The sequence below is a fragment of the Gopherus flavomarginatus genome, chromosome 4 (genome assembly GCF_025201925.1).
Source record: "Gopherus flavomarginatus isolate rGopFla2 chromosome 4, rGopFla2.mat.asm, whole genome shotgun sequence".
NCBI lineage: Eukaryota > Metazoa > Chordata > Testudines > Testudinidae > Gopherus > Gopherus flavomarginatus.
Genome location: NC_066620.1, coordinates 154,951,770 through 154,978,440, shown reverse-complemented (window position 1 = coordinate 154,978,440; position 26,671 = coordinate 154,951,770). Strand labels below are relative to the sequence as shown.

Here is a 26,671-nt window from a genome sequence, read left to right as displayed (position 1 = left end):
ATTTGATGCCATGTTCGGTTTGACTATATCAACTTTTATTGAAAGTACAATAACGTATTAATTATAAAGAAAAAACTGTCTGTTGTGAAACACAATTCCTGGTTTACATAAGTAATCTATAATTGCAATATTTCTCTACACTAACAAATACAAACAGTAGTAAAATATTTACATTCACAGCATTTTAAGTCTTATAGGGAAGTTCCCAGAGATTAGACAGCTGTTCTTTTACAGTATCTGTCAGAGATCATGGAAGCTGCACAGCAGCTATACAAGTCTCCATACTCTAGGAACCAGTACTCTGGTCACAAAACAATGTATGCATATGCTGATATAAACATGGGCACCTCAACTTCTGATATCCTCCAAACCCTGTTGCCAAAGATGGCTCCACTCCCCACTATTCTCTCCTTCTACTGCTGAGGAAGGTCAAGCCTTCAATGCTTACAAATAATTCTTCTTAAATTTAACACAATTATTTTAAAAAGCTCTTCCTTTCGCTCAGCTCCGACCACTATTTTTATTTACCCGACAGAGACAACTATTGTAAAGGCCTGGCTAAGGGCTACTCTAAACCTCACTCCAAAATAACTAATTAAATGAGTCTTAATTTACATTGTCTGTTAATTCAGTGCAAGTCTGCTTGTGGACACGTCTTTCAGAACACAAATATCCTATTCTGACTGAATTAAGAGTGTCCACACATAGACTTGCACTGAATTAACAAAAGGTGTGTATTAAAACTGATTCACTTATTTTGGTGCAAGTTTGCGCATAGATAAGTCCTATAAAATCAACAGGAAAAAGCCTTTAAAATTTTACATCTGCCAGTTAACTTAAGCTTACATTTTGAAGCTGATAAGGAATACAGAATTACTTTTCTGTTCTGAGGCCCCATGATTAAAAAAAATATGGACATGGATTGGTGCACAGGTACTTACTGTAAAAAGTAGCATACAATATACAACCTTCGGTCTATATATTTTTAAATATTTATTATATAAAACAGCATGTAGATCATAATTTAATACAATACATGCTATCATCACGTACAATGGAAAAGACAAAGCTTGGGCAAAGAAGAAATTATTTAAGAAAAATCTTTGATCTGTGACATTAAAAAATAAAAATGGGAGTGACTGCTTATCGCTTACCCCATTATATGCCACAGTCCAACAGTGACTGCAAGTAAATACCTCTTGGCTGCTGTTTGGTAGTTCATGTGGAAAGAGTAAGTGGACTCATTCTAGCACATTATGGATTTTTGTTCAACACAAAACCTATAATTCACAGCTGGAACCAAAGGACACTCTTGTTGACAGTCTGAGAACCCAGGAAATGAATAGACCTGGAGGCTTTCTCCCCTTAGAGGAGATCCCTGGTAGTTCAGAGCTGAAACAGCTCAGTAGGGCACCATTAGGAAATGATCATCACTCTGTGTGTTGCACCTGCTCTGAGGTTTGAAATACATGCTTCAATCTCCAATGCTGTTTCACTAACATTAAAATTTAAAAATGTAAAAAGAACTAATGGAAACATCATCAGACCCTTAACTACAGTCTGCACTAGCAGGTGCTGCTGTGTAAATAATAAGATTAAATATCAAACTTTACAGTGATTGTCTTTTCCTTTGAAATAAATGATTACGTTAAGGGCACAGAATAGTTTCACAGTATAACTGCCTTCTGGTAATCAGGTGTTCATTATTTCTGTCATGCTGCTATAATCAAAGTAATACAGATTTGATTATTTTGCAAAAGCAAAACAACAGTTTAATTACTATTATTGGCTAATTGCATACTTTGACTGTTTTAAAGAATAATCAAAGAGCAATTTTATGTGTAATTATTTCAAAAGTCCATTGCACTTCTAAAAATACATCAGCTTCTGACTTGATCTGTGAATAAATGACAGCCATCCAGCCTCATGCTTGGCTGGTACATGTTTCATTTGACACAGAGAGAGAGAGACACACACAGACAGACAGAGCAAATTTAGAGAGAGATTTTACTTACCAATTGTAATATGGTCAAGTATCGTTTCCACCACAGATATTTCTGCAATTTAGGGCCACAGGCAGCTAATCCGTAGTACATGTACATAACAACATGAATAAAAGAATTCATTTGGGCTCCAAAAAAAGCTGTCCAGATATAAAAAATATCCATATAGTGTTATTTTTAAACATGAAAACCAAAAAGTTATCTTTATTTTTTTTGTATTACACAGAAAAATAAAATTGGCACATTTTGTACTTACAATCTTCTATGTATTGTCAGCACTAAATAGTAATATGCATAAAAACGGAACTTAAGATGAAATTCACATCTTTTGTCCGTTAGACAGGTTTGACTATGTAGGCTTGAGCCTATAAACATGTATCAAAATTAAGTAATTTGGTCATGTGAGTAGTCCCATTGACTTCAATGGGACTACTCACATGAGCAAAGTTATATGGGTGTTTGCAACATGCAATACACCACTTTTAACAATCTATTGTTAAAAAATAAAAGAATGTTAAAATAATAGCACTGATATTTCAGGATTGCCCTTAACATTTAATAATTCTTTACATTTAGGCTAATATTGCCATCTATGGATGCCTAAAATTAGGCACCCAAATACATAGAATCATTTTCAAAACAACTGAGCACCGAGCAACATCCATTAACATCAATGAATTACAGTCTCCTGAAAAACCAGAACCACTTACACTTGAGTATCGATGGCGTTGTTCCCAATTAACTCCATGTGTGGATACTCTTATTTCAGAATAAGAGTGCTTTGTTCTTGTGGGTTAACCTAACCAGAAGTAGCACCGCAAATATGGAGTTCATTAGGAACATGTGTAGACAAGCCCTTAAAATATGAACTTGAATGTCAAACTTTAGGCACTCACTCTTGAAAATCTTGGCCTGAAAACTTTTCAGTAGAAAGCACTGTTTGATAGGATGCAACAGCAGGAGAGGCTATTCTCAATTTGATTTTGACAAATAGGGACAAACTGGTTAAAAATTTGAAAGTAGAAGGCAACTTGGGTGAAAGTGATCATGAAATGGTAGAGTTCATGATTCTAAGGAATGGTAGAAGGGAGAACAGCACAATAAAAGACAATGGATTTCAAGAAGGCAGACTTTAGCAAACTCAGGGAGTTGATAGGTAAAATCCCATGGGAAGCAAATCTAAGGGGAAAAACAATTGAAGACAGTTGGCAGTTTTTCAAAGAAACACTATTAAGGGCACAAGAGCAAACTATCCTACTGCATAGGAAAGATCAGAAGTATGGCAAGAGACCACCCTGGCTTAACCAGAAGATCTAAAACTCAAAAAAGAGTCTTACAAAAAGTGGAAACTCGGTCACATTACAAAGAATGAATATAAACAAATAACAAGTATGTAGGGACAAAATTTGAAAAGCTAAAGCACAAAACGAGATCAAACTAGCTAGGGACATAAAAGAAAAAAAAAAGAAAAAACATTCTACAAATATATTAGAAGCAAGAGGAAGACCAAGAACAGAGTAGGTCCGTTACTCAATGAAGGAGGAAAGACGACAACAGAAAATGTGGAAATGGCAGAGTGCTTAATAATTTCTTTGTTTCGGTTTTCACCAAGAAGGCTGGTGGCAATTGGACGTCTAACATAATGAATGCCAGTGAAAATGAGGTAGGATCAGAGTCTAAAATAGGGAGAGAGCAAGTCAAACATTACTTAGACAAGTTAGATGTCTTCAAATCACCAGGACCTGATAAAATTTATCCTAGAATACTCAAGGAGCTGACTGAGGAGACATCTGAGCCATTAGCAATTATCTTTGAAAAGTCATGGAAGACTGGAGAGATTCCAGAATACTGGAAAGGGGCAAATATAGTCCCCACCTATAAAAAGGGAAATAAAGACAACCTGGGGAATTACAGACCAGTCAACTTAACTTCTGTACCCAAAAAGATAACAGAGCAAATAATTAAGCAATCAATTTGCAAAAATGTAGATGATAATAAGGTGATAAATAACAGTCAGCATGGATTTGTCAAGAACAAGTCGTGTCAAACCAACCTGATAGCTTTCTTTGACAGAGTAACAAGCCTTGTAGATGGGGGAGGGAGCAGTAGATGTGGTATATCTTGACTTTAGTAAGGCTTTTGATACTGTCTCACATGACGTTTTCATAAACAAATACAACCTAGATGGAGCTACTATAACGTGGTGGCAAAACTAGTTGGAAACCTGTTCCCAGAGAGTAGTTGTCAGTGGTTCACAATCATGCTGGAAGGGCATAACGAGTGGGGTCCTGCAGGGATCAGTTCTGGGTCTGATTCTGTTCAGTATCTTCATCAATGATTTAAATACTGGCATAGAGAGTACACTTACAAAGTTTGCAGACGATACCAAGCTGAGAGGGGTTGCAAGTGCTTTGGAGGATAGGATTAAAATTCAAAATGACCTGGACAAACTGGAGAAATGGTCTGAAGTAAATAGGATGAAATTCAATAAGGACAAATACAAAGTACTCCACTTAGGAAGGAACAATCAGTTGCACACATACAAAATGGGAAATGACTGCCCAGGAAGGAGTACTGCGGAAAGGGATCTGGCTGTCACAGTGGATCACAAGCTAAATATGAGTCAACAGTGTAACGCTGTTGCAAAAAAACCAAACATCATTCTGGGATGTATTAGCAGGACTTCTGTAAATAAGACATGAGAAGTAATTCTTCTGCTCTACTCCATGCTGATTAGGCCTCAACTGGAGTATTGTGTCCAGTTCTGGGTGCCACATCTCAGGAAAGATGTGGACAAATTGGAGAAAGTCCAGAAAAGAGCCAACAAAAATGATTAAAGGTCTAGAAAACACGACCTATGAGGGAAGATTGAAAAAATTGGGTTTATTTAGTCTGGAGAAGAGAAGACTGAGAGGGGACATGATAACAGTTTTCAAGTACATAAAAAATTGTTACAAGGAGGAGGGAGAAAAATTGTTCTTCTTAACTTCTGAGGATAGAACAAGAAGCAATGGGCTTAAATTGCAGCAAGGGCTATTTAGGTTGGACATTAGGAAAAACTTCCTAACTGTCAGAGTCATTAAGCATTGGAATAAATTGCCTAGGGAGGGTGTGAATCTCCACCATTGGGGATTTTTAAATGCGAGTTGGACAAACACCTGTCAGGGATGGTCTAGATAATACTTAGTCCTGCCTTGAGTACAGGGGACTGGACTAGATGACCTCTCGGGGTCCCTTCCAGTTCTGTGATTCTATGAAAAGTATTATTTAGATAGTAAATATACTTCAATCTTTTAAAAAAAATAATGCTTGCACTACATTAATAAATACATGCATGTTTTAAGAGAATATACATTTGCAAAAGTAGTGATGGCCTAGGATTCCAAATCACACATTGCTACACAGCTAACATTGCCTAAAGGATTACTGTCATGCAGGAGAGGGTGTCTTTTCTTGCCAGAACTTATGGTAATTTCCTCTGCAGGGTAGGATATCCCTTACAAGAGAGTAATACTTTTTTTTGGCAACACAGACTGTAGGATTTCCCTGTAGTTTCATCTGAAAATCCTCAACCTTAAAGAGACACTTGTCAACTTGAATTTTCAAAAACTGATTCATCCAAAATATAGCATGTAAAGAGTTTTTACTTTTGAAAAACTTCTCACACACTTTTATAACATTTTTACTGCCCCCCTGCTGATGCTTAGAAAAGTCTTTTGGGTGGGCCCCAAAGCAACATTAAATAACATGCTTGAGCCCACTCCCTGTTTGCTGTGCATATCCATGCCTGCCACTTCTTCAGTGCCACTTTTGCAGCTGCTGGTACTGGTGAATGATCTCTTGTAGGTCTTGAGGAAGAGCAAGTGGGGTGGGGACAAAGAAGTTAGCCTCCCTTGTAGCCTAGTGGTTAGACTGCTCCCTCAGAATGTAGGAGACCCTAGTTCAATTCCTGTCTGGCTAATAAGCAGACAGAATTAGAATTTAGTTCTCCTATCTCTCAGGAGAGTGTCCTGATATTATGGCATGAGTCTTACACAATCTCTCCTGTTAAAGATGTATTACTTTGGAGAAATGAACAGTTACCGGGAGCAGGGACTTGCACTTGGGTCTCCTACATCATAGGGGAGTGGCCTAACCACCAGGCTATAGAATCATTCTCACTCTTTCCCTGACCCCATGACTATTCGTTGTCATTATGAATTGTTGTGAATTGGCACTCTGATAGAAAATTTAGACCTGCTGGTATGCAGGCAATATGTCATCTGCTAGAACACAGTGGAACAGATATACATAAAGAAATCTGTAACAACCTGACACATATCCTAGTTTATATTGGGTGAAATCCTGACCCCATGCCAAGCCTCTGTTGCTGCATAAGGGCCACAACACAGACCTGCTGCATTTCTTCTGTTGGAACCAGGAATTGTATAGACTGAAAAACTGGACCACAGAGTTGAGCTGAGCTTTGAAAAGGCCTCTAGGTTTATGGGAGTTGAGGGCACTCAGCAACTTACAAGATCAAACTATAAAGGGCTAAAAGGTAAGGGGTTCACTGGAAAATGGTAGTTGGGACTACAAACTGCACATATTCAATGGCTACAAACCTCACATAATGAGTACAGTGAACAGCAATGACTGAAAGTGCAGTGAACCCAGGATTCCTCTCACCTTAAGGCTGGACTGGGGATTTAACCTCATGGGCTGAAATATTTATATAACCTCACATTTTGTATTCAAATGTAAATATAGTGCATAAGTGTGTAAAAAATCCACAATACACATTTTAATACAGTATATGAATATTTTAACAAAGGATTAATTTTAGTCTGGATTACATGGATTATAATTGCAAATTATTTTTATTAGTTATTTTTACAGCCCTTTACAAACAGAATGGTACATTTTCTTCCAACTTCTGCCTCAGTAGAATTTGAGAGAGACAAGGCAAAACAAGCCATGACACAGGGGAACAATGCAAGAAAAGAAGGGTGTGGAGATAACAATGGAAGTAAGAGTTCCTTGATGTGAAATTTATAGGAACAGAAAAGAAAAGAACGTTAATTATAGATTTGCATAATTATAAAACTTCTACAAATGGTTGACAAGGGTTTATTGCTAACCTTCAAATAAGTAATTCAGAATTTGATACTTGTTTTATTATAAAACAAAACAAACCCCAAACTCAGATATAGGGCCAACTACTCTAGTAAAAATTCAGAATAGCTCCATTAACTTCAATGGATTTAGACTGCAGTAACAGAGAAGAAACTATCCCATAGTTCTGATTCCTAGATCTCTGGAGCTGCAAAATGTTAGATTAGGTAGAGTTGTTGTAGCTGTGTCGGTCCCAGGATATTAGAGAGACAAGGTGGGTGAGGTATTATCTTTTATTGGACCAACTTCTGGTGAGAGAGACAAATTTATCTGCCTGCTCCATATAGCAAGGTGAAAATTTTTTTAAAGAGGGAATTTGTAAAAATGGAATCTCAGTCTTGCATTTGATACTTGTGAGTAAAGTGTTTTCCAATTCATAAAACTACAGCTCGGTTCTCTTTTCCTCCCCCTCATTTCTCAAAGAAGGAAGTTACACTATGTAACTGCTATGATCCGATGCTGTTTGAATAGACTTATCATATAGTATTCAGTTAACTCCATAAAATACTGGTTTCTTTATTAATTCCAAACAGGCTGATTCTCACTATTACGTCTATATTGCCTGAAGAGAAAAAAAGACAGTTCACTCACCTTGTCCTCCTGGAACCCACTTGATACCAATCCACCACAAGGTGAACATAGTGAAATGGTGATAGACATGAAGGAAACTGATTTGGTTAAATTTCTTCCTCAGGATGAAAAATATTGTGTCCAAGTACTCAATTCCTTTTGAGACAAAGTACCACCATAAAGCACCAGCTATCTGCAATATAGGAACAAAGATCCTAATGATTCTTAAAGAAATAATTGAATGAAATTAAGGTTAACTACATCAATGTGCTGTGAGGAAGAAATGGAAGATACGACTAGAATTTTGGCAGTTTCTATTCCATTTCTGAAAAATCCCCTGAATTCTGGGTTATGTACAGCAGGAGTGGAATCATAGGTTAGGAGAAGTCAGTTATGATTTAACTATTAAACATCTGGCAACATCAGAGCATTAGACTTCTTTGGATTTTACTCCAACCAAGGATGTAGTTTTTTGTAACTTCTGAACATGGGTTCAATATACTATTTTATAAAGGCTACCATATTGTACAATTCAGCCATCTCTAAAGAGAAAGCAGTTTACTATCTCTCATGTACTTCCTCTTTACCTTAGACTCTTCTACAGAGATTGCTACTGAAAGTCCTGTATGCAAACAGACCACAATTTGACATGGACACAGAAACAAGGAGGCACATACACAACAATATGGTTAAATGCAGAGGCCACAACTTTACTAAAATCCTTAACCAGTGGAGACCATTCCCCAGTACTACTTAACTGGGCTGTTCCAGTGTGGATTTCAACTGAGTACCAATGGTGCCTGGTTCCACAAACCTGACAGGCACAGGTGAGGGCAATACCCTCTTTACATGCTCAGGCCTGCTCTGGAAGTCAGAGTCTCTCCTATCTTCTTCATGGAGGAAGGCAGCAGGATAATGGAAAAAAGGGGAGCCATACACTGAACAAGACACATCCCATCATCATGCAACAAACTGCTCTGAGCTCATGCCTGTGCAGCCCACTGGGTTAAAGAGGATTCACATTTGACCATTTTTTAACCCACCAACCACAATGGACAATGGAGCCCGCTAAAGTTGTGACAATGTAATTTACCTCGTCCAAATCCAGACCTCAGATATGCTGAATGGAAGGTGAAAAACCCTACACAGCAGTTTGCTAATTTCTTTCCAGTTTTTTTTGCTAAATTCTTTCCAGTCACCAAACAAAGTTTGACTATTACCCTAGCCCAGGGATTGGCAACCTTTGGTACGTGGCCCATCAGGGAATCCGCTGGCGGGCTGGGACGGTTTGTTTACCTGCAGCATCTGCAGGTTCAGCTGATCGCAGCTTCCACTGGCCATGGTTCACTGTTCCAGGCCAATGGGGGCTGCGGGAAGCGGCACGGGCCGAGGGATGTGCTGGGAGCTGCAATTGGCCGAACCTATGGATGCTGCAGGTAAATAAACCATCCCAGCCTGCCAATGGATTTCCCTGATGGGCTGTGTGCCAAATGTTGTTGATCCCTGCTCTAGCTCTGGCATCGTAAAAGATTTAACTCATTAGATAAGGGTGAGTAAGATCAGGGCTCAGGGCTGGATTAAGAACTCTCATGGCCTTGGGCACATATTCTAAGTTACCTCCTGAAAAAACAATCAAAAAATCCCCAAAACTTCGAACCTTCCTGATACGATGAAAAACATGTTGTTATTTAAAGAATTAACAGAATAAGAGAACAAAACATGCACCATAGCCGATATTAAGAATTAGGTTTAGGTAGCAATTAATATTTACAGTGAATAGGTTTCCTCAGAAGTGTTGCCTGCTCAGTATCGCATGTCAGTTTAAACACGAAAACACTTTAGCAATTCCATGCAAGGAATGACAGGGAAAACAGATAACTAGTTCACTACAGAGGAAGCAGAAATAGAGCAATTTGGTTTCATGTACAGACTACTGCTGCAGCCAAATATAGTGGAATTCAGATATAACAATATTCACTAGAGCAAGATCATGTAGAATTACTACCCAACTTTGCGCAGATTTTGTCTTACCAATTCTTCTCCAAAACAATTTACAAAAAAGCAAAAATAGGCATTGATATCAAAACAGCTCTCTCTAGAGACCTGATACACACTATTCTAATTCTCTGATATTTCACAAAAATGTAGTATTTCATACTGACACTGTGTTCAGTAAACAACCCAAATTATAATCAGGCTTATTTTTCAAGCTTTGAAGACTAATTTCAAAGACAGTAATTTTTGTTTTTGATAAAGACATAACAGCAAAAAAATAGCCATAGAGGTAAAGCAATGCATTGTAAACACAAATAACTGAAATGCAGTAACAAACATACACTATCATTAATAATGTAACATAGTGAATGGTGTGTCCGATAGGTGAAAAAAACAAATACCATTGCTACGGGCATTTCTCTCAATGTAAAAGCTATACAAAACAATTCATACCTTTGTTTACAGCTGTTTTTTTCCTGAGATTTAAGCAAACTAAAGTCAGTGATTAGGTTGGCAAAGTTCATTTCTTGGACCAACTCTGTTCCCTCAAAAGTATTCAAACTGTAAATCTCGGTTCTTTTTTTATACTATCCACCTTTGAAAATGACTGCTCTCCTTCACATTTAGTCATGGATAGGTTGAGAAAAATTCATAGGTCAGTGTCAACATTAGAAAATGTAGACATCAGACAACTGTGCAGTAGCAGCTGATGCAGTGCATATGGTAACTTGTTTCATTTTGTGCAGAGAACTGACACTGAAAGAGTTTGTCAAGAAAGTTTTGGTCCAAGTCTTGAGGATAAACTGCTGTATATCTGAGAACTTCACTGACATACACTGAACCCAGTTTAAACAGGACTTCAAAGTACTCATATAGCACATTGAAAGCATCCAGTCTGTGACACAGACAAGCTGCAAGTTTGTCAGTTCTAACAAAAAATGTTTCAGTGCAAAACTGATGGCTTCATTCAAGTACTGGCTCTACTGCCTCTTCAGACTCACCCTCAATTGGTTTTCTGTTACAGTGACAACAAACTCATGTTGACAGTACAACAGATTCCACTTACTAGTGATCCGGATATTAACAACTTCCAGTTAATAGCAAAATTTTGCCAGGAACCAAACCCAACCCAATGAATTTAATATTAATGGGATTTGGATATTGGTAATGGCATGCCACTTATTAACACTATTGTTTTTTGAAGAAAGGCTACACCTGCTGGAAGGTTTATGAGGTTGCAGCCAGGGAAGGAACTCTGGCACGTGCGGAGCACCTGCCACAGGAAGGTTTGCAGGGCTGAAACCACAGAAGGCACATCCCAGCAATTCCTTCCCTAGCTGCAGCCTTGCAAACCTGCCTTTCGCTTATTAGCAACTGCCAGATAATGGGAATTTTTTTGTGGCAACTGAGGGATTGCTAATAAGTAGAATATACTGTATTCAGAAGTAGCATATGCATTTTCTTTGCACTGAATTCAAAATCCTCAAAACTGGTCACATAATATCCCAACAGATGTTTCCAGGGAGGACAGTACATTAACAGCAACACTTAGATCTATGTCCATCTTCTGTAGCTGGGTGCCAGTCAGTCTGAACTGCTGAAGCACAGTGTCCAAAAGAGTGCCATGACAGCGATCTCCAATTGTTCCATTTTCATCTGAAGATACGTTGCATAAAGTGTCAGGAGACTGATTTATATTTTTTGAAAGATCTTCCAAGGCTTGTTGAATACTGCTATAGTTTTGACACAATGGCTTGGTAGAATCGGCACAATTACACCACTGAGTATCTGACAGACTTTTGAGTCAACAATCTCTAGTTAGTATCAGTATTTATGTTGTGGAAATGGATTTCCATCAATAGGTTGAGGCAGACCATAAAGAATAGAGTCACTGCATAACCCCCCCCAAAATGACTGCATCTGAGCAATTGTTAACACTGTTGACTCCGACTGAACGTAGTATTATCATACAGCAGACAGACACATCCAAAATTTATTTTTTTTTATCATAGCCACCACAGCTTTGGCCATTTGCACGTGTGGTTCTCAGGTAGCTGAAACTCAGTGAATTTCACAATTATATGCCCCTCTGAACTGAGAAATCAGAAGATGATGTGAGCTGGTCTACATGCACTACATCAGGAGTTGTATCAACAATTACAGAAAAATATTTGGCTTGCTATAATTCTGCTGCTATAGTATTTTTAATTATCATTCCCATCAATTCAATGAATGTCAGAGACAGCTGACAACATATAGGAGGGCTTAATTTTCCCTTTCTGTTCAAATATAGCTAGGTGGTCAGACAGAAATGACTCAAATTGTGATATCAGTTCCAAAATCCCAAAATAATTTCTAATGCTTTCGGATTCTAATACATCATCCTGGACATGGAAGCCAAACCCACGAGCACTTAAAAACTTGTTAACTGTCACCACATGCTGAAGAACATCTCTTTGATATTGCCCTTCTGAATTAAATTGGTGTGCCAGATCACAGTACACAGTCAACTAGTAGAATTCCTTGCCTGAGGAGGTTGTGAAGGCTAGGACTCTAAGAGCGTTTAAAAGAGAACTGGATAAATTCATGGAGGTTAAGTCCATTAATGGCTATTAGCCAAGATGGGTAAGGAATGGTGTCCCTAGCCTCTGTTTGTCAGAGGGTGGTGATGGATGGCAGGAAAGCGATCACTTGATCATTATCTGTTAGGTTCACTCCCTCTGGGGCACCTGACATTGGCCATTGTCGGTAAACAAGATACTGGGCTGGCTGGACCTTTAGTCTGACCCAGTATGGTCATTCTTATGTTCTTAAAAATGGGACATCTGGTCACCCTACACAGAGGTACGTACATTAATTGACATATTAAAATTGTAGTTGAAGTACATTGTTTTTAGATGAATACCTGTCAGGCCACACATCAAAAATGCTCAAATCATTTTCAAGGGACAGGTCTGCCAGTGCTATTAAACAAATATGTAAAATCGTGAACAGAAATTCCTGCTCTTACAGTAATGAACACAGGATACATATATGTGTTAGGGCCACATAAATAAAAAATGGAAGATGAAATATGTAAGCTCATAATTAAAGGTCTCCCATGTCTTTTGGGGACCCTGTCCATTAAAATGGCCCTGGCAGGCCTGGAACAGAGTCAAAATGGCAGTAGGCCAGCAGAAAGCAAGAGCTCCCTGCAGTAAAAAGCAAGCAGAAGCGACCCTTTCCTCCACCTCCCTGGCAGGATGGCTCCACTGTCCAGTGGTGGTAGGTGTATTTGGCTCCATTACATGGAAGCCATGTAGGACAGCCCCCTGCATGGGGGTGGAAGTAAAGAGAGAGAAGCTGCACACTCACCCTCAAATACATAAATGGAGTAGAGAGGAGAAGGAGGAGGATATGTAGCACTGCCCTAGCTGTTTCTGCTTGGTGATGTCTCCCTCCCCAACCTGAGCAGGAGCAAGGGGGATGTCTTAATTGCCTCTGGATCCATCAAGTCACACCCTGGATAGTGAGGTGAGCATATCAGGTTAGGTAAAGGTTGGAAGAGAAAGCATCACAGGAGCAGAAACTACAGTTCTGCACTGCAGAATCAGTGAGCTCCCAGAAGGGTAACAATACAGTTTATTGTTGCCAATCTGCATGCTTTGTATATTAACTGCTGAATGCCTGCTTCATCATCTCTGCATATATTTTGAAACCAATGCAGATGCTAGGGAGGTGAGGCAGACTCATTAGTTATATGAACAGAGACAAAACTGGGTAATTTCTGTCATAAGAGGGAGAGGGAGAGTAGATGAAAGAAGTAAACAAAGAAGACCACCAGAGCTGGGAGTTCCCGGATATATGGACAAGCCAAAAGAATTTTTAAGATACATAATGCTCAATAAGTAGCACTCCTGCCTCTGGGCCAGGCAGTCATATATTTAACTCCTACAGCAAGACTTGGCCTCACGCCCATTGATGGCACTGTAGTACAGTAACTGCTCTTAAAGAAACAGTGTTTGAAGATTAATGTGGATTACATAGTGTGAAAGTAAAAGTGAAGTCTGGTAGTCAGACAACCTGGTTCCTATGCCCAGCACACTGTAGGGTTGCTATAAGACCTTGACAGCTCACTCAATATTTATAGTCCAGGAGCCTTAGAATTCTACCTGTCCTGCAGATTATTCACATCCTGCTAGGTGAATTCAATTGAACAACACTGAATCTATTTAAAAGACATTCCCTTCCTGTAAGGCATGAAGAATTTGAAAGATCCCGGGTGGTATTTGCCTCCAGTTCCCCATTTCTCAGTGGGACTATGCCTATCCAGTTGTTTGTTTGTTTGTTTTTTTAACAGAAACTCAAAATCCCCACTTAAAGGGTGCTACATAAGTAGAAAGTATCAGTTGCATGCTCTGCTCAACAGCTATAAATAATTCAGTTTTGCTACTACTTATCACTTACAAAGAAGTTGACAGGTGTCAAGTGCTGTAAAGTCTTTAATTATCCCAATACTCCTAAGGACTATTTTTATAGATGAAAAAATGAAACAAAGAAATATTAAGTTGCTTGTCCAAGGTCAAGCAGCCATTTGGAGATGGGGATAGGAAAGCATGCATGTCCATGCTCTGTTCAATTAAGTAATATATCAAGAACAGACAGGCACCATTAAACTTGCTTTGTAAAGCACCAAAAATGTAGGACCTAACTGATAGTTGTATTTTTGATAAAGTTGCTTCTTAATATCAAGTTCAACAGAAAGAGTAACAAAGAAATAATTCAATTAATAAAAATAGTTAAAAATATACATTATATAGTACTAAATATTTTTTAAACCAATAATGTTATTCTTATTATAAAATTTCTTCCCTGGGAGCCTTCATATGAGTCAAATCTAAGTCTGTTAGGACACCAGATGGCCCAGAAAGATTACATTACTGCCTACGATTAAGGGGTCAGCAACAGATCCAACTCCATGACCTCTGCACACTGCAAGCTTTTCTAAAGATGACTTCATGTTCACATGAACAATTTTAACCTAAGGCCTTGTCAGTAGTAGGTTTTTTCACCAGATCCAAACCAGGGTAAACTGCACTGGTACAAAGCCTGTTTTACACTGGTGTAGTACAGCTATACTGAGATTTGCACCAGCGTAGCTATGCAAGTGAAAATGCCCAGCATAGACAGGGCCTATTTTCATAGAGTTTAAAGGCCAGAAAAGACCATTAGATCATCTAGTTTAATCTGAAAGTATGTAATGCTTCATGAATTTGCATGTCATCCTTGCATAGGCACCATGCTGATTTTGTCCTATTTCATTCTAATTTTAATATACTTGCTGCCAAAACAAGCGCGCGCGCACATCTTTCATGCCTGAATAGTTTTGTATCACATACTAAGTTTATCATTCCATTTGAAAGGATATTTATTTAGTATGAGGGCAGAAATTAAAAAACAAACAAAAAAACCCCAATACACCACAGGGTTCTAAAGCGGAATCCCGCTTTTCCCTGCTTTCCCTTCAGAAGAACTCTAATTACTGGTTACAGAGGACTTGCAGGAGTATCTTTTATGAGATCATAAATATACTGTATATACTGTGAAGGAGAGGCTGTTTTTTTTAACTCACATTTCCTTCTTATGGAGTTTTATAAGAGTTTAGAATCTTGTAATCCAAAATTTATTTGTAATCTGCAGTTATTTACATTATTTTGTTTATTTTATATTAAAAATACCTATTCAAGTTCTAGGCACTTGTACACTTATTAGAAATGCCGGAAAAGAGAAATACTTTTTATTCAAAAGATAACTATCCTAGTCCACTTCACACTATAGGCCGACTAGCATCAAAAGTAGCACATTTCAAAATTGCAAACTATTTATTACCCCCACAACAAATGACCCCAAATTCCTCAACCTATAGCTCCCTGTAAACCCCAATAGACTAGAGGAGCCTGACTATGTGCCCAAAGAAAGAATAAAACCAGTCTCTGTTGATCAAATGAGAATTGGAGGTTGGAATCCAGCAAAACAGATGCTTAATTTTAATTTATTTGAGGAATTTGTTCAGTTGATGAGAATTAAAGAGGAAATTCATAACTTTTGAAAAGACCATGCTGTAAATGCTGTAAAGAGCCTATGGGAGTTGAACTTTAATGGGATTTCTGTAGTTATCGCTCTCTCTCTGAAGCACCTTTGAAAATTTCAGGTCTTTATCTTTAAAATTTAATTGCAAAGCAGGACACACTTCTGATGTGGCAAAAAGTTGATTCTTCTTTCATCTCTTTTTGCCTCTGTATGAACGATGAATAGTTTAGCAGTCTAAATTAAATTCACTTTATACTTACAAGAAGTTACAAAAAAACCTCCATTGTGTTGGGGAGAGGGGATAAATATCCTGCGGATTCTCATGTACTTAAATTTTCTAACAGTGCCAAACACTATAGCCCAGCTATTGTACCATGCTTCCTAATTGCACTTTTTGTTGCTCTTTCAGAAAAAAAGGTTAAAACATTATTATTTGCCAACCCGTATATCTTAGCCTGATCCAAAAACCCCTCTGAATTACTCAAAGACTATTCTTCGTGAGAGAAAACTGCTCTCAGCTGAAAGCAATGTAAAGTTGTTGTATACTGTACGAGACTCAAGCAGTACAGATTCACAAAGACGTGGTCAACTCTTCCTTAAAATGTTCATAATGTTCACATTTGATTTTGTACTTACTTTTCCCCTTCTACATGACCACCTATCCCCTGATCCTTCTGCTTCATATTTTATTTCTATTTTTTACTGTAAATCCTGCTACATCAAACATTTGCATTAAATTGTGCATATATTTAATCATTTCACCTTGTTTTCAAAACTAGTAAAAATACTAATTGGAAAGGCAAAAGCAACAGAAAGAACAAAATGTTTCAGATTTAGACAAGTTTAGTAATATACTTACAAGACAACAAGAGAAAATGTGAGCAGAAAATGCATATTGAAATAGAAGACACTGCCAGGACAGACATCAACAGGGGAAAACTGCTCATGTGTAGTTTCCCTTCTTTGAAAAAAGTTCCAATGTAAGGTGTTAGCTGAATGTTTCTCAATTCCGTAATGTAACACAAAATAGAAAATATTTTTTCAGATTTTCAGGAAAGGCAATGAGGACATAGAACTTCATATACATATCTTGGAGGAATGTGCAGGATTTTGAAGAGGTCCCATAAGGCTGCTGAAAATGTTCTCTCTGGGTAAAATTCTCAAATCCCAGCACTGGTTCTCTGCATACTCTAGATTAGCAGGATTTTCAAAAAAGTTAACTGTAAGAAGTAGGTTTTGTTAAAAGTTGGTAACAAGTTTTTTAAAGATAATTAGGGTGTGCTGAATCCAAATATGGTTGTTACCAAGCTGTATGTTGTGTATAAAGGCCTCTACAAAGACAGCAAAGAAACAAAATACAGAAATCGCTGAAATGTCTTTATTTCGTTTTTGTTTGGGATTAACATCCTTCAGTTCAATCATAATGAGCTGTAGGGTGTAAGAAAAGTAATCAAATATGCACAATCTTTTTATAAAGCTACTGAATTTCAGTTTCTTATTTGCAAGAGGTACTAGAAATATTTTAGTATGTTATAAAACCACAAAAGAGAATTTTTACATGGCTCTTAACCTGAGCATTTGCACTTTGACACAAAAGTGTGCAAGCTGATTCAATTATCAGAAATACATCATGTACTCCGAAAACACCTGTTTTTAAAAAAACTGAATATATTTTCTTGACTAAATATTAAGTAAACATTTTAATGCACACAAGTTAAGCACACGTATCAATGTACTATTTCCATAAACTTTGGTATTCAGTGGCAGATTGAATCAACATCTTATTGGGTCACTTATGACATTTACTTATTTCATAATACTGTCCGTAAACATGGTCAGGTAACATTGACACAACCTTGTTCCAGTTTTCTACGTTGGCATGCTTCTGTGCAAACAAGTTGTGCTGTCCTGTTCTTGCAACGTTGACTTCTGCACCCTTTGGTGAAGCCACAGAATATTGCCTCCAGGCAGTCGCTGGTACTGATGCCAATGACCTGAGCTGTGGCACCAGACCTCTATTCTCCTGTTTTCAACCCAATGTATTTGGAAGAGGAAGAATTAGATTTCGGTAGTGGGCCATCTAGTGCCAAACTAGTGCCTGGTAATAAGCTCTCTGTATGTGGAAGAAAAGAGCACCATTTGTTGGGGTATAGCTTCCAATAACTGCAAACATGTGAACAAAATGGCACGAGTTTTATCAGTACTGTGGACTGCTGACCAGTCTTACCTCTGACAAATCAACTCTTTTGCACTTTCGACTTTCTATGAGTGCACGACACCCTGTCCAAGGTGTGTTAGAAGCTGACGGTGTTGCTGAAACACTTTCCATGCAGTCATCTTATTGTGTCCAGTGATAAAAAAAAAAAAGAGGTAACATCATAACTAGTCAGTACATGAAATGGGAGCAGAGTTTCCAGAACAGGGGGTCCATTCTGTAGTTTCTCACAAATGGCACGAACAGGAAAATATTTTGGTTCCTTTGATGTGCCAGCTTTCATCCAAACTGTTTATCTGCCATTTTGTTATAGTATGCCAGCAAAAAAATAAGCACATCAGTGTCCCTGGCTGCAATCACCACGTTGTTGGCATCAGCATCACTGTGGACATGGTGTAAAATCTTTCTTGTGTCTCATTCTTCCTCATGAGCACCAGTCAATTGGTGTGAACTGTTGCTGTTGAGCCCTATGCTTCAGCCTTATCCTGAAAGCCACCAGCCAGAATTTTATCAGGTGATCCTTGTGTCATTAGTTGCTCAGATAAAAATATTTTCTGAAAACACAGTGAAATTCCTCCGGTTACTTGGAAGAAGCACATATATGCCTTCTGCTACTCCTTGCATGGGTCTTGTACCTCTTGAGCATTTTTATTTTGTACCACCCTTAACAGAGTCCTGGTAGTACCTGCCAAACACAACGTCTATACTGTGGAAGTCTTCTCCACTCTTAATTATTGTTTTTACAAATGTGTCTGCAAAGTCTCCAATGTTTTGGCTCTGGATGGCTTTTCTATGGGGGCTAACACAACCAGCCCATTAGCCACTCAAGCACCCTCCTCTGGACTATACCAACCCTGCTTCCTGCAGGTTGACAATAGATATATTCCAGCCCCCAAATCCTTCAAATCCAGATCCTGATCAAATCTCACATCCTTGTTCCCAAAGAAAGTGTATCCCAGTTCACCAATTTTACCTAAGACCACCGCTCCTGTAACACACACAACCCTTGAGTTCAATTATAATGAAACAAAAAGAATTTTATTTCAGAAAGAACAGAGATTCAAACAGAAAAAAGTGTGAGTGATGGCAACAAATGGTAACACACAAAACAATATCATAAAATGCAAAATAGGGCCTACGCTTATTAAGGGTTACTTTTCCTATCTTATACAGTAGATTCTCACCACACAGTTGAGTCTTTTGCAGTGCTTGCAACCCCAATGAGTTACGATCCAATTTTTCATGAAATATGCCCATGCATCCAGGTACCTCCTCAATGAATGTTCCAGAGTGTGTTTCTCCACCCTATGATCTACTGAATTAGTCTTACTTTTATTCACAGACAGCGAGTCATATTTTCCTTGCAAGTGGTTTTGAGGGAAACCTTTGATAACTTTCCAATAACTTTTGTTGCTTGGGGAAAAGGTGGACAATTAAGCAATATACTGCATAATCAGATAGCCACGGATGGCACTGAGACATACTGTTCCCATGTGACTCAATTTTACTTCAAAACCGTAAGACCTAATTTTCAATATTATCGCATTATTCCTTAGCTATTACCCATACACACATCTCACAGTGTTTATGAGTATTGATAAACTACAAGCTTTCATTAGAGACCTTACCTGACATGGATTAATACCATGAAAGTGGTTTATTTGGTGTAGCAAGTTTGTCAGATCTGAAACAGGAGTTGCTCCTAAAGAACAGTAAACCTCTTGATTGTAAACCCATCAATGGGCTCAGGGTAACTGTTGGTGGACAGTGGACATTAGCTGTCATTACATTGCCCAGTATTGCTTTTGTGGATGTTCTTAGACTGCCAATACCAAAGGGACAGGCATTAACTCATGTTTCAAATGTTATTGCAAATTCACAGTCCCGCTGGCTTCACAGCCTGTGTTTAGTCACTGAAGAATATTTCTGTCTGCCTTCATGGTTAAAGCCTTTCCTTTTACTTCTTTTCTCACCTCATATAGCGCAGAAAAAAGTTGGAGCATTATTTTTTGTCAGTGACACATGAATGTGTACATGTCCAGGCATCCCCTCTTATGTTATAAACTTTCTCCACAAAGCTGTCCAAATATATTTGTCTTAGGATCTTTGCATTCAACAGTGTGCTTTGCATGGCTTCAGTAGCCAGATTTCTTGTTGAAACATTTTGCAACGAAGTGGGTGGTTCCTCCCAAGAGAAAACTTTAAGCCTTTGAAGTATTAGTCAGAGTGCATCCTCTGTCATGTTGCTTTCTTGCCTTTCTTGACTCATTGCAACTAAACTGGTCATCCAAGCCAATGTAGAACTTGGCTTTGGTGTCTGCTGCAATATGGGCTCTCAGCTTGTAAGACAGGCTCATCTGCTGGGGGCTGACCAAATCTTGGTGATCCCTATAATTCCACCTCCTTTCTTTCTTATGCCATTAAGCCACTTATGGGTCTGATCAAGGTCCATTCAGTTGAACTTCTGACATGATTTCTAGACAATAAAGCTCCCTTGCTGGAACTCCTTGAGCACTTCAGGTGGTAGTGGATGTATTTCTACAGTGCAGATGGTACCCCAACTTGCATAGATTGTGTGGTCATCTCTCATGAAGAATGACATCGCACATTTGAAGGTGAAGAGATGCAGCTCCCAAATTCCTTCTCTCTGGGCATGGTTAAGCATGAGCAGTAGGGCCACCATTTCCATGTATCACCACCAAAACCTGAAGTTCCTACTACCTTCACCTCAACTGGTCACCAATGTGGAGGTGGGATTTCAAAATTTTAGTGAATCACAAAGATGAAGTGACATGAACTCACCATAAGAATGTGACTGATTGGCTTTGACAATATCCTCTTTAAGCTCTTGATCATGTGCTACTATAGAGTCCAAGAGTTGTGGAAAAGTAGGCAACACAATGCTTGAAACATTGCTTGTAGTCCTGTGTCATCCTGGCATGTTATTTGACATCACAGCTTGTTCTGACGATTTGGTCCAAGAACTCCACTTTCAATAAAGTCATCTGCTAGCCCTCAAGCCTGTATGTGCTGGTCTATACGTCTTTGAAAGTTAAGTGAGATATGGAGGCCACCTAATCATGGAATAAGCCATTCGCTGTAGCCTGGTGTGTCCTTTTTAGTTCCATCAGTTGACAGTACAGAGCTTCATCAATGTTCAGAACCACATACTACTGGCCAAGCACTGACACACATTTGCATCTCTGTACAACAGCACTGAGGATGTCTAGCTCTTGGGCAGGCATGTGAATGATTGGACAGTATTCAGTGCTAGTTGTCATGTGCAACTGGCTGAAACCCACATCTTGGGGTCTCATTTTGATGTTTAACAATAAAAGCCAAATCAGAAGCTCTTGCCTGCATCGCAGCTTTGCAGTTTTCTTCAGATTCAGAGTATCATTCTTTGCAAACACGGTCCATGAATACTGGTTTAGCTTTACCATTTCTTACAATGGCTAATAGGGTTGTGTCAATTGCATCAGCAACATTAAAGTGTGCTGTTATTTGATGGCTTTAAATGATTCAACATCAGATATGGGGAAAGTCCTCTTTGCCAAGCAGTAACTTGGGCTGCATGGATTTTGTTTTTGACATCCAGAAAACGCATAATTTGTGTCAGTATTGGTGGCTGCATAGAGAAAAAATCCTGAGAACAAGCTGGAAGGAATATCATAATCATTCTCAGCTTCCATACTTTGTAGGGTTTTCTCTGCTAGAGCTGTGCCCACCTTTGCAGTGGCTAGACTTATGGAAAAGCTGAACAAGTTGTTTTGACCTTCTTGCCTGACGGAGAGTTCACCCAAGACCAATATGCTTTAGTGTCCATTTCCTGCCAATACTCACACCATATACAAAATACTGAGCTACACTAAGCACCTTGCATTTCACTGATTCTTGTTTCTCAGAGCACTGGAGGAACATGTGCAGGCTATCATCCTCACTGACCCTGAAACCTTTGTGGCCAGGAAGTGAAAAAGTATCTCCTAGAATTTCAAATGCAACATGTACCCAGTGACAGAAATATGTCTCCTGGGGGATTGCAAATGAGGACAGCTTTCTTATCATCTTGGCAAGAATCATTAGTGAGCTGAATATGTATTTATACTTGGTTGGAATTAAGAGTGTTTGTTTCTCAGCAGGAGACCAATCAGACAATGAAAGAAACTGAAATAAGTCTCCCGTATGAGCTTGGAGTTTGTCCTTAAATGATGATCTATGACTTATGTAGCAGTGTGGAATTGCAGTGCCAGTTCTCTTAACAAGATTGCAGTAATGATGCTGTACCTCAGATGGCTGCATGCTGAAGCTCACTTTCAAGCCAATGCATTGCTGTATCAGTAATTTTGGTGCCCTCACTCTTCTTCATCATCAACCTCATGAACAGGATGTAACAAGTTAGATTCAGCAGCTATGAGGTCATTTACTCTAGCTAAATGAACACTTGTTTTGTGGGTGAAATACACCTGCCCCATTATCTGTTTACTCATCCTGAATGTCGTTACAGAGATGAGTTTCTGTTTATGGTGCATGTCTTGTCAAAACATGCAGCATCTCCAGTTCATAGGTTTCACAAAACTGGACTGTCTTGTATTACGGACACTGACTGTTTTTATTGGGAAAACTACAGCTTGCCATGTGATAAATCAGTTGCAGATACTCTTGTGTTCTGTAACCTCTGGATTTTGCCTTTGTCAGTGTATTGGGCATAGCAATACACTGTGCTGCCCAACTGAGGCTGCCTGTTCTGAATGAATGATGAACTCAATGGCCTCACCGTATATGACACTATGTAGTTTCTTTCGAATGGCTGTTGCCTCCCTTATTCTATGCAATCCTTGTTCACTGACTTCATGCCCATCTTCTCTGTGTTATTTGTCAAGAATCAAGAAGAGACTGTAGGAAACTAGGTTTGATCTGTTGAGACTTACTACCAGTTCCATTACTACCACTTTATCTTCAGCTGTAACCAATATGAGTGTCATAAACCACCACTTCAGCTAACTACTGTTGCTCTGTTTGTAAAAAAAATACCATTGCTAGCACATCTATCTTAATTCTGGTCAAACTACAAAGCATTACATACTATACAACAGATACTAAGCATGCAAGAAATTGAGAAAATGATTTCACTTTTTATAGGAAAATAACTTCTGTGTTTGATTAACTTATTTCTAATATTATGACATACAGATGACTTAAAGCTATAAAAAGTCAAATATTAGGGTGCAATAGGTGTTGAAACCATGATTTATGTCTTCTCCTTTCTCTTCTTAATAGAAGTAATGATAAGATCATGCACAAATCATTGGTATATCAAACATGTCTGGTGAATTTTGATGGCCATATATATCTGCAGGTTTGAGGGTCTAAATATCAAAATTCAACTTGGCAGCAGCCCCTTTCAAAATCAACAGATTCAAATTTGGTTAGAAAAAGTGGTTAACTTCTAGAGGATTGATTCTGAGATTTCTGTCTAGTCTACTATGCCACCTGATAGACTGGAGTTGTAGCTGCTGAACCTCTCCACCACCTAGAGGGTTGAAGTTGCTGGTTACTAGTACAAGCTCCACAACTGCATTTAGGGTTTGATCCTGCTGCCATTCCAATCAATGGAAGAACTCTCATTGATTTGAATAGTGCAGGATCAAGCCATTAATTTTCCTATACGCCTGACAACTTTATCCACTGGTTATTCTATCACCACTGAGAATATATATTCCAATACAGACACTCTTCTTCAGTGAGATCTTTGGGCTATTAAATTAGCAGTCTTGATTCAAATCTAAAATTAGTGTTTTTTTATCTATATCTATTAGAACATATGCCACCAATTTAAGATATGATAAAAAGTTTACACATGGTAAACTTTCAAGTGATAGAGCAACCAGAACTGATTTGGATACCCCTAGTTATTTTTACTAATTTAATTAAAGAAAAGTGAGTATCAGGAAATATTTTGTTTTAAATTAAAGATTTCTATCTGGTCAAAGAAAGGATTCATGAGATTAAGTCCTTACTACAGATGTAGGACCTACTGAAATTCTGTCTGGAAATTAAATTTGAGCTCTCTATTTAGGTAACAACACTTGGAATGTCTTGTATTATAGGAGGAGGAAATGTACCTATGAAACTGTGCAGATTTAATGGTGTTATGTCTTTATCGAACACAAAGTTTTAAAAAAATAATTATATCTAAATGTAAGTAGCATATCATTAAGTCATCATACATTTGGAATATACTTAGCCGAATGATCAGATATTTTATTATGAAAATCGACTTTTGATATTGGACAAAGTCTATAAAAGATTGGTTTGGTATTCCCTACCAATTACTGCTATTTTAGTAAAATAATAGGTATAATTCAATTTGTATTCTTCCCTACCATATTTCAGCTAGATCAACCGGAAACCTAGGCATTATGGTTTAGAATCTTTGAATTCATTTAAGCTTCTTTTCTGAATGTTTATCAAGAACTTATGAAGTTTGAAAAAGTTAAGGTTCCTTAGCCATGTTATCTTGCTCACACTGGGCATAAGTAATGTCTGTGGCATATACTATTTTTTTTTATTAGCTGTATTGTATTTTTGATGTATTATGGCAGGTGACCTCTCTTCCTCAGAGGGGTTTCAGAAGGCCCAAAATGCAGCAGAATTATTTTGATTACATTGTGCAAGAGGTGAGCCATTGAGAGGTCATGCAAAAGTAATAGGACATCCAGTCCTTCACAGAACTGAGCTCTGCAGTAGTGCTCTGCATGAGGCAAAGAACATAGTAATGACGAAGGTGAAGCTGAAGGATTTCTGATGACATGGCCTATAAATCCTGTACACAGAGTCACTATTCCTGCTCACACTTTGCAATATTGACCATTCAACTGATAAAAGGTGGGGGTGATGACGACAATAATTGTGATTCTTTTCTTCACAGAATATCCGGGTTGGAAGGGACCTCAGGAAGTCATCTAGTCCAACCCCCTGCTCAAAGCAGGACCAATTCCCAACTAAATCATCCCAGCCAGGGCTTTGTCAAGCCTGACCTTAAAAACCTCTAAGGAAGGAGATTCCACCACCTCCCTAGGTAACCCATTCCAGTGCTTCACCACCCTCCTAGTGAAAAAGTTTTTGCTAATATCCAACCTAAACCTCTCCCACTGCAACTTGAGACCATTACTCCTTGTTCTGTCATCAGGTACCACTGAGAACAGTCTAGGTCCATCATCTTTGGAACCCCCTTTCAGATAGTTGAAAGCAGCTATCAAATCCCCCCTTATTCTTCTCTTCTGCAGACTAAACAATGACAGTTCCCTCAGCCTCTTCTCATAAGTCATGTGTTCTGGAACCCTAATAATCTTTGTTGCCCTTCGCTGGACTTTTTCCAATTTTTCCACATCCTTCTTGTAGTGTGGGGCCCAAAACTGGACACAGTGCTCCAAATGTCGAATAGAAGGAAATGATCACGTCCCTCGATCTGCTGGCATTTCCATGTTGTCATGGATGTTTAAACAAGCTGTGGACTTTTTGAGTTTCACCCATAGCTAGACAACAGTTCGGGGCAGGGATTTGGTTCCTGGTATATTCTACTAATTCTATAAGTATATTCTACTAATTAAACATTATATACATTTACAGCACTATATGAACAATATTTTGGATTAGACTGTTAAAAGTAAGTTTTCATGTTCAGAGGCCAAAACCTTCAGATGCACTTAAGTCCCACTGAATCATTTAAGTACTTTTGAAAATATGGGATGTTCAGAGTGTCCCCTTAAAATCATGGAAGAACATTTTTTATACTGGAGGCTAAAACCAAACCCCTCTAAGACTATTGTGTCAGCATTTTTCCAATCAATCAAAAGGTAAGCTGGACCTCCATGCAGATTTCTGCAGCCAACAGATAGGAAACATTCTCACCCTGAAGTATCTTGGTGTGACATTAGACTGAAGCTTCACATGCCAACAGTATGAAAAATATTCATGACAAAATAAAAATGTGTGAATCTCATCCAGAAACTAGCAGGAATGACCTGGAGAGCTGATGCAAAAACTCTGTGCTCCTCTTCACCGGTCCTTGTCTCCTCTACAGAGGATACTGCTAACCAATCTGGATACACCGTTCCTACACATCACTTGTCTCTTCTCAATTTAACACCATCGTGTAGATTATTACAGGCACAGTGAAGTCAATGACACAACCATGGCGTCCTGTAGAAGTGCATATCTACCCACCTCAAAGTCATTGAAACATGAGAATTCTTCAGGAGTACAATCTTATTTAAGGAAACAAGAATCTTCCAATATAATGAAGACCTAAATGAAGACCAAACATGGCACTGATTTTGAGCAGCACACAGCTGCCTGCAGCTGTCCCGGCCCCCAGCCTAACTCAGCCCCCCCCGCCCACCGTTCTCCCCTGTGGGGGCAGAAGGCAGAAGTTTGGTTCTGTGGCAACCAAACTTCCCCCGCCCCCACTTCTGCTTTCCTGCCCTGCCCCCTCTCCGTCCCTGAGCCAATCAGTTGATGGCCCTTGCGATGGGGAGGGGGGGGAAGAGTGGCAGCGTGTACACAGCTCCATACAGGACGCAGAGAGAGATAGGGACAAAGCCTGGGGGAAGGGGGTGGAACAAGGCATATCCCTTCCAGCCCCCTGCCATGAGCTGCTCAGGGC

At 38.8% G+C, this 26,671-nt stretch overlaps 1 protein-coding gene and 1 non-coding gene across 3 annotated transcripts in view; both read right to left on the bottom strand.

The window, feature by feature from the left end:
* ELOVL4 (ELOVL fatty acid elongase 4) overlaps window positions 1-26,671 on the bottom strand; it is a 299,610-nt gene that overhangs the window by 235,810 nt on the left and 37,129 nt on the right. For both annotated transcript variants that reach the window (XR_007773974.1, XM_050950174.1), the window contains exons 4-5: window positions 7,749-7,920; window positions 2,016-2,143 (exon numbers count right to left, since the gene is read on the bottom strand). Coding sequence is in view for 1 of the 2 variants with exons in the window: in XM_050950174.1 (XP_050806131.1) it covers window positions 2,016-2,143; window positions 7,749-7,920 (300 nt within the window). In the remaining variant the exon portion in view is untranslated. The remainder of the gene's footprint in view (window positions 1-2,015; window positions 2,144-7,748; window positions 7,921-26,671) is intronic.
* LOC127050407 (U6 spliceosomal RNA) lies at window positions 14,951-15,054 on the bottom strand. The gene has a single exon (XR_007774219.1). It is a non-coding gene; the product is annotated as a U6 spliceosomal RNA (small nuclear RNA).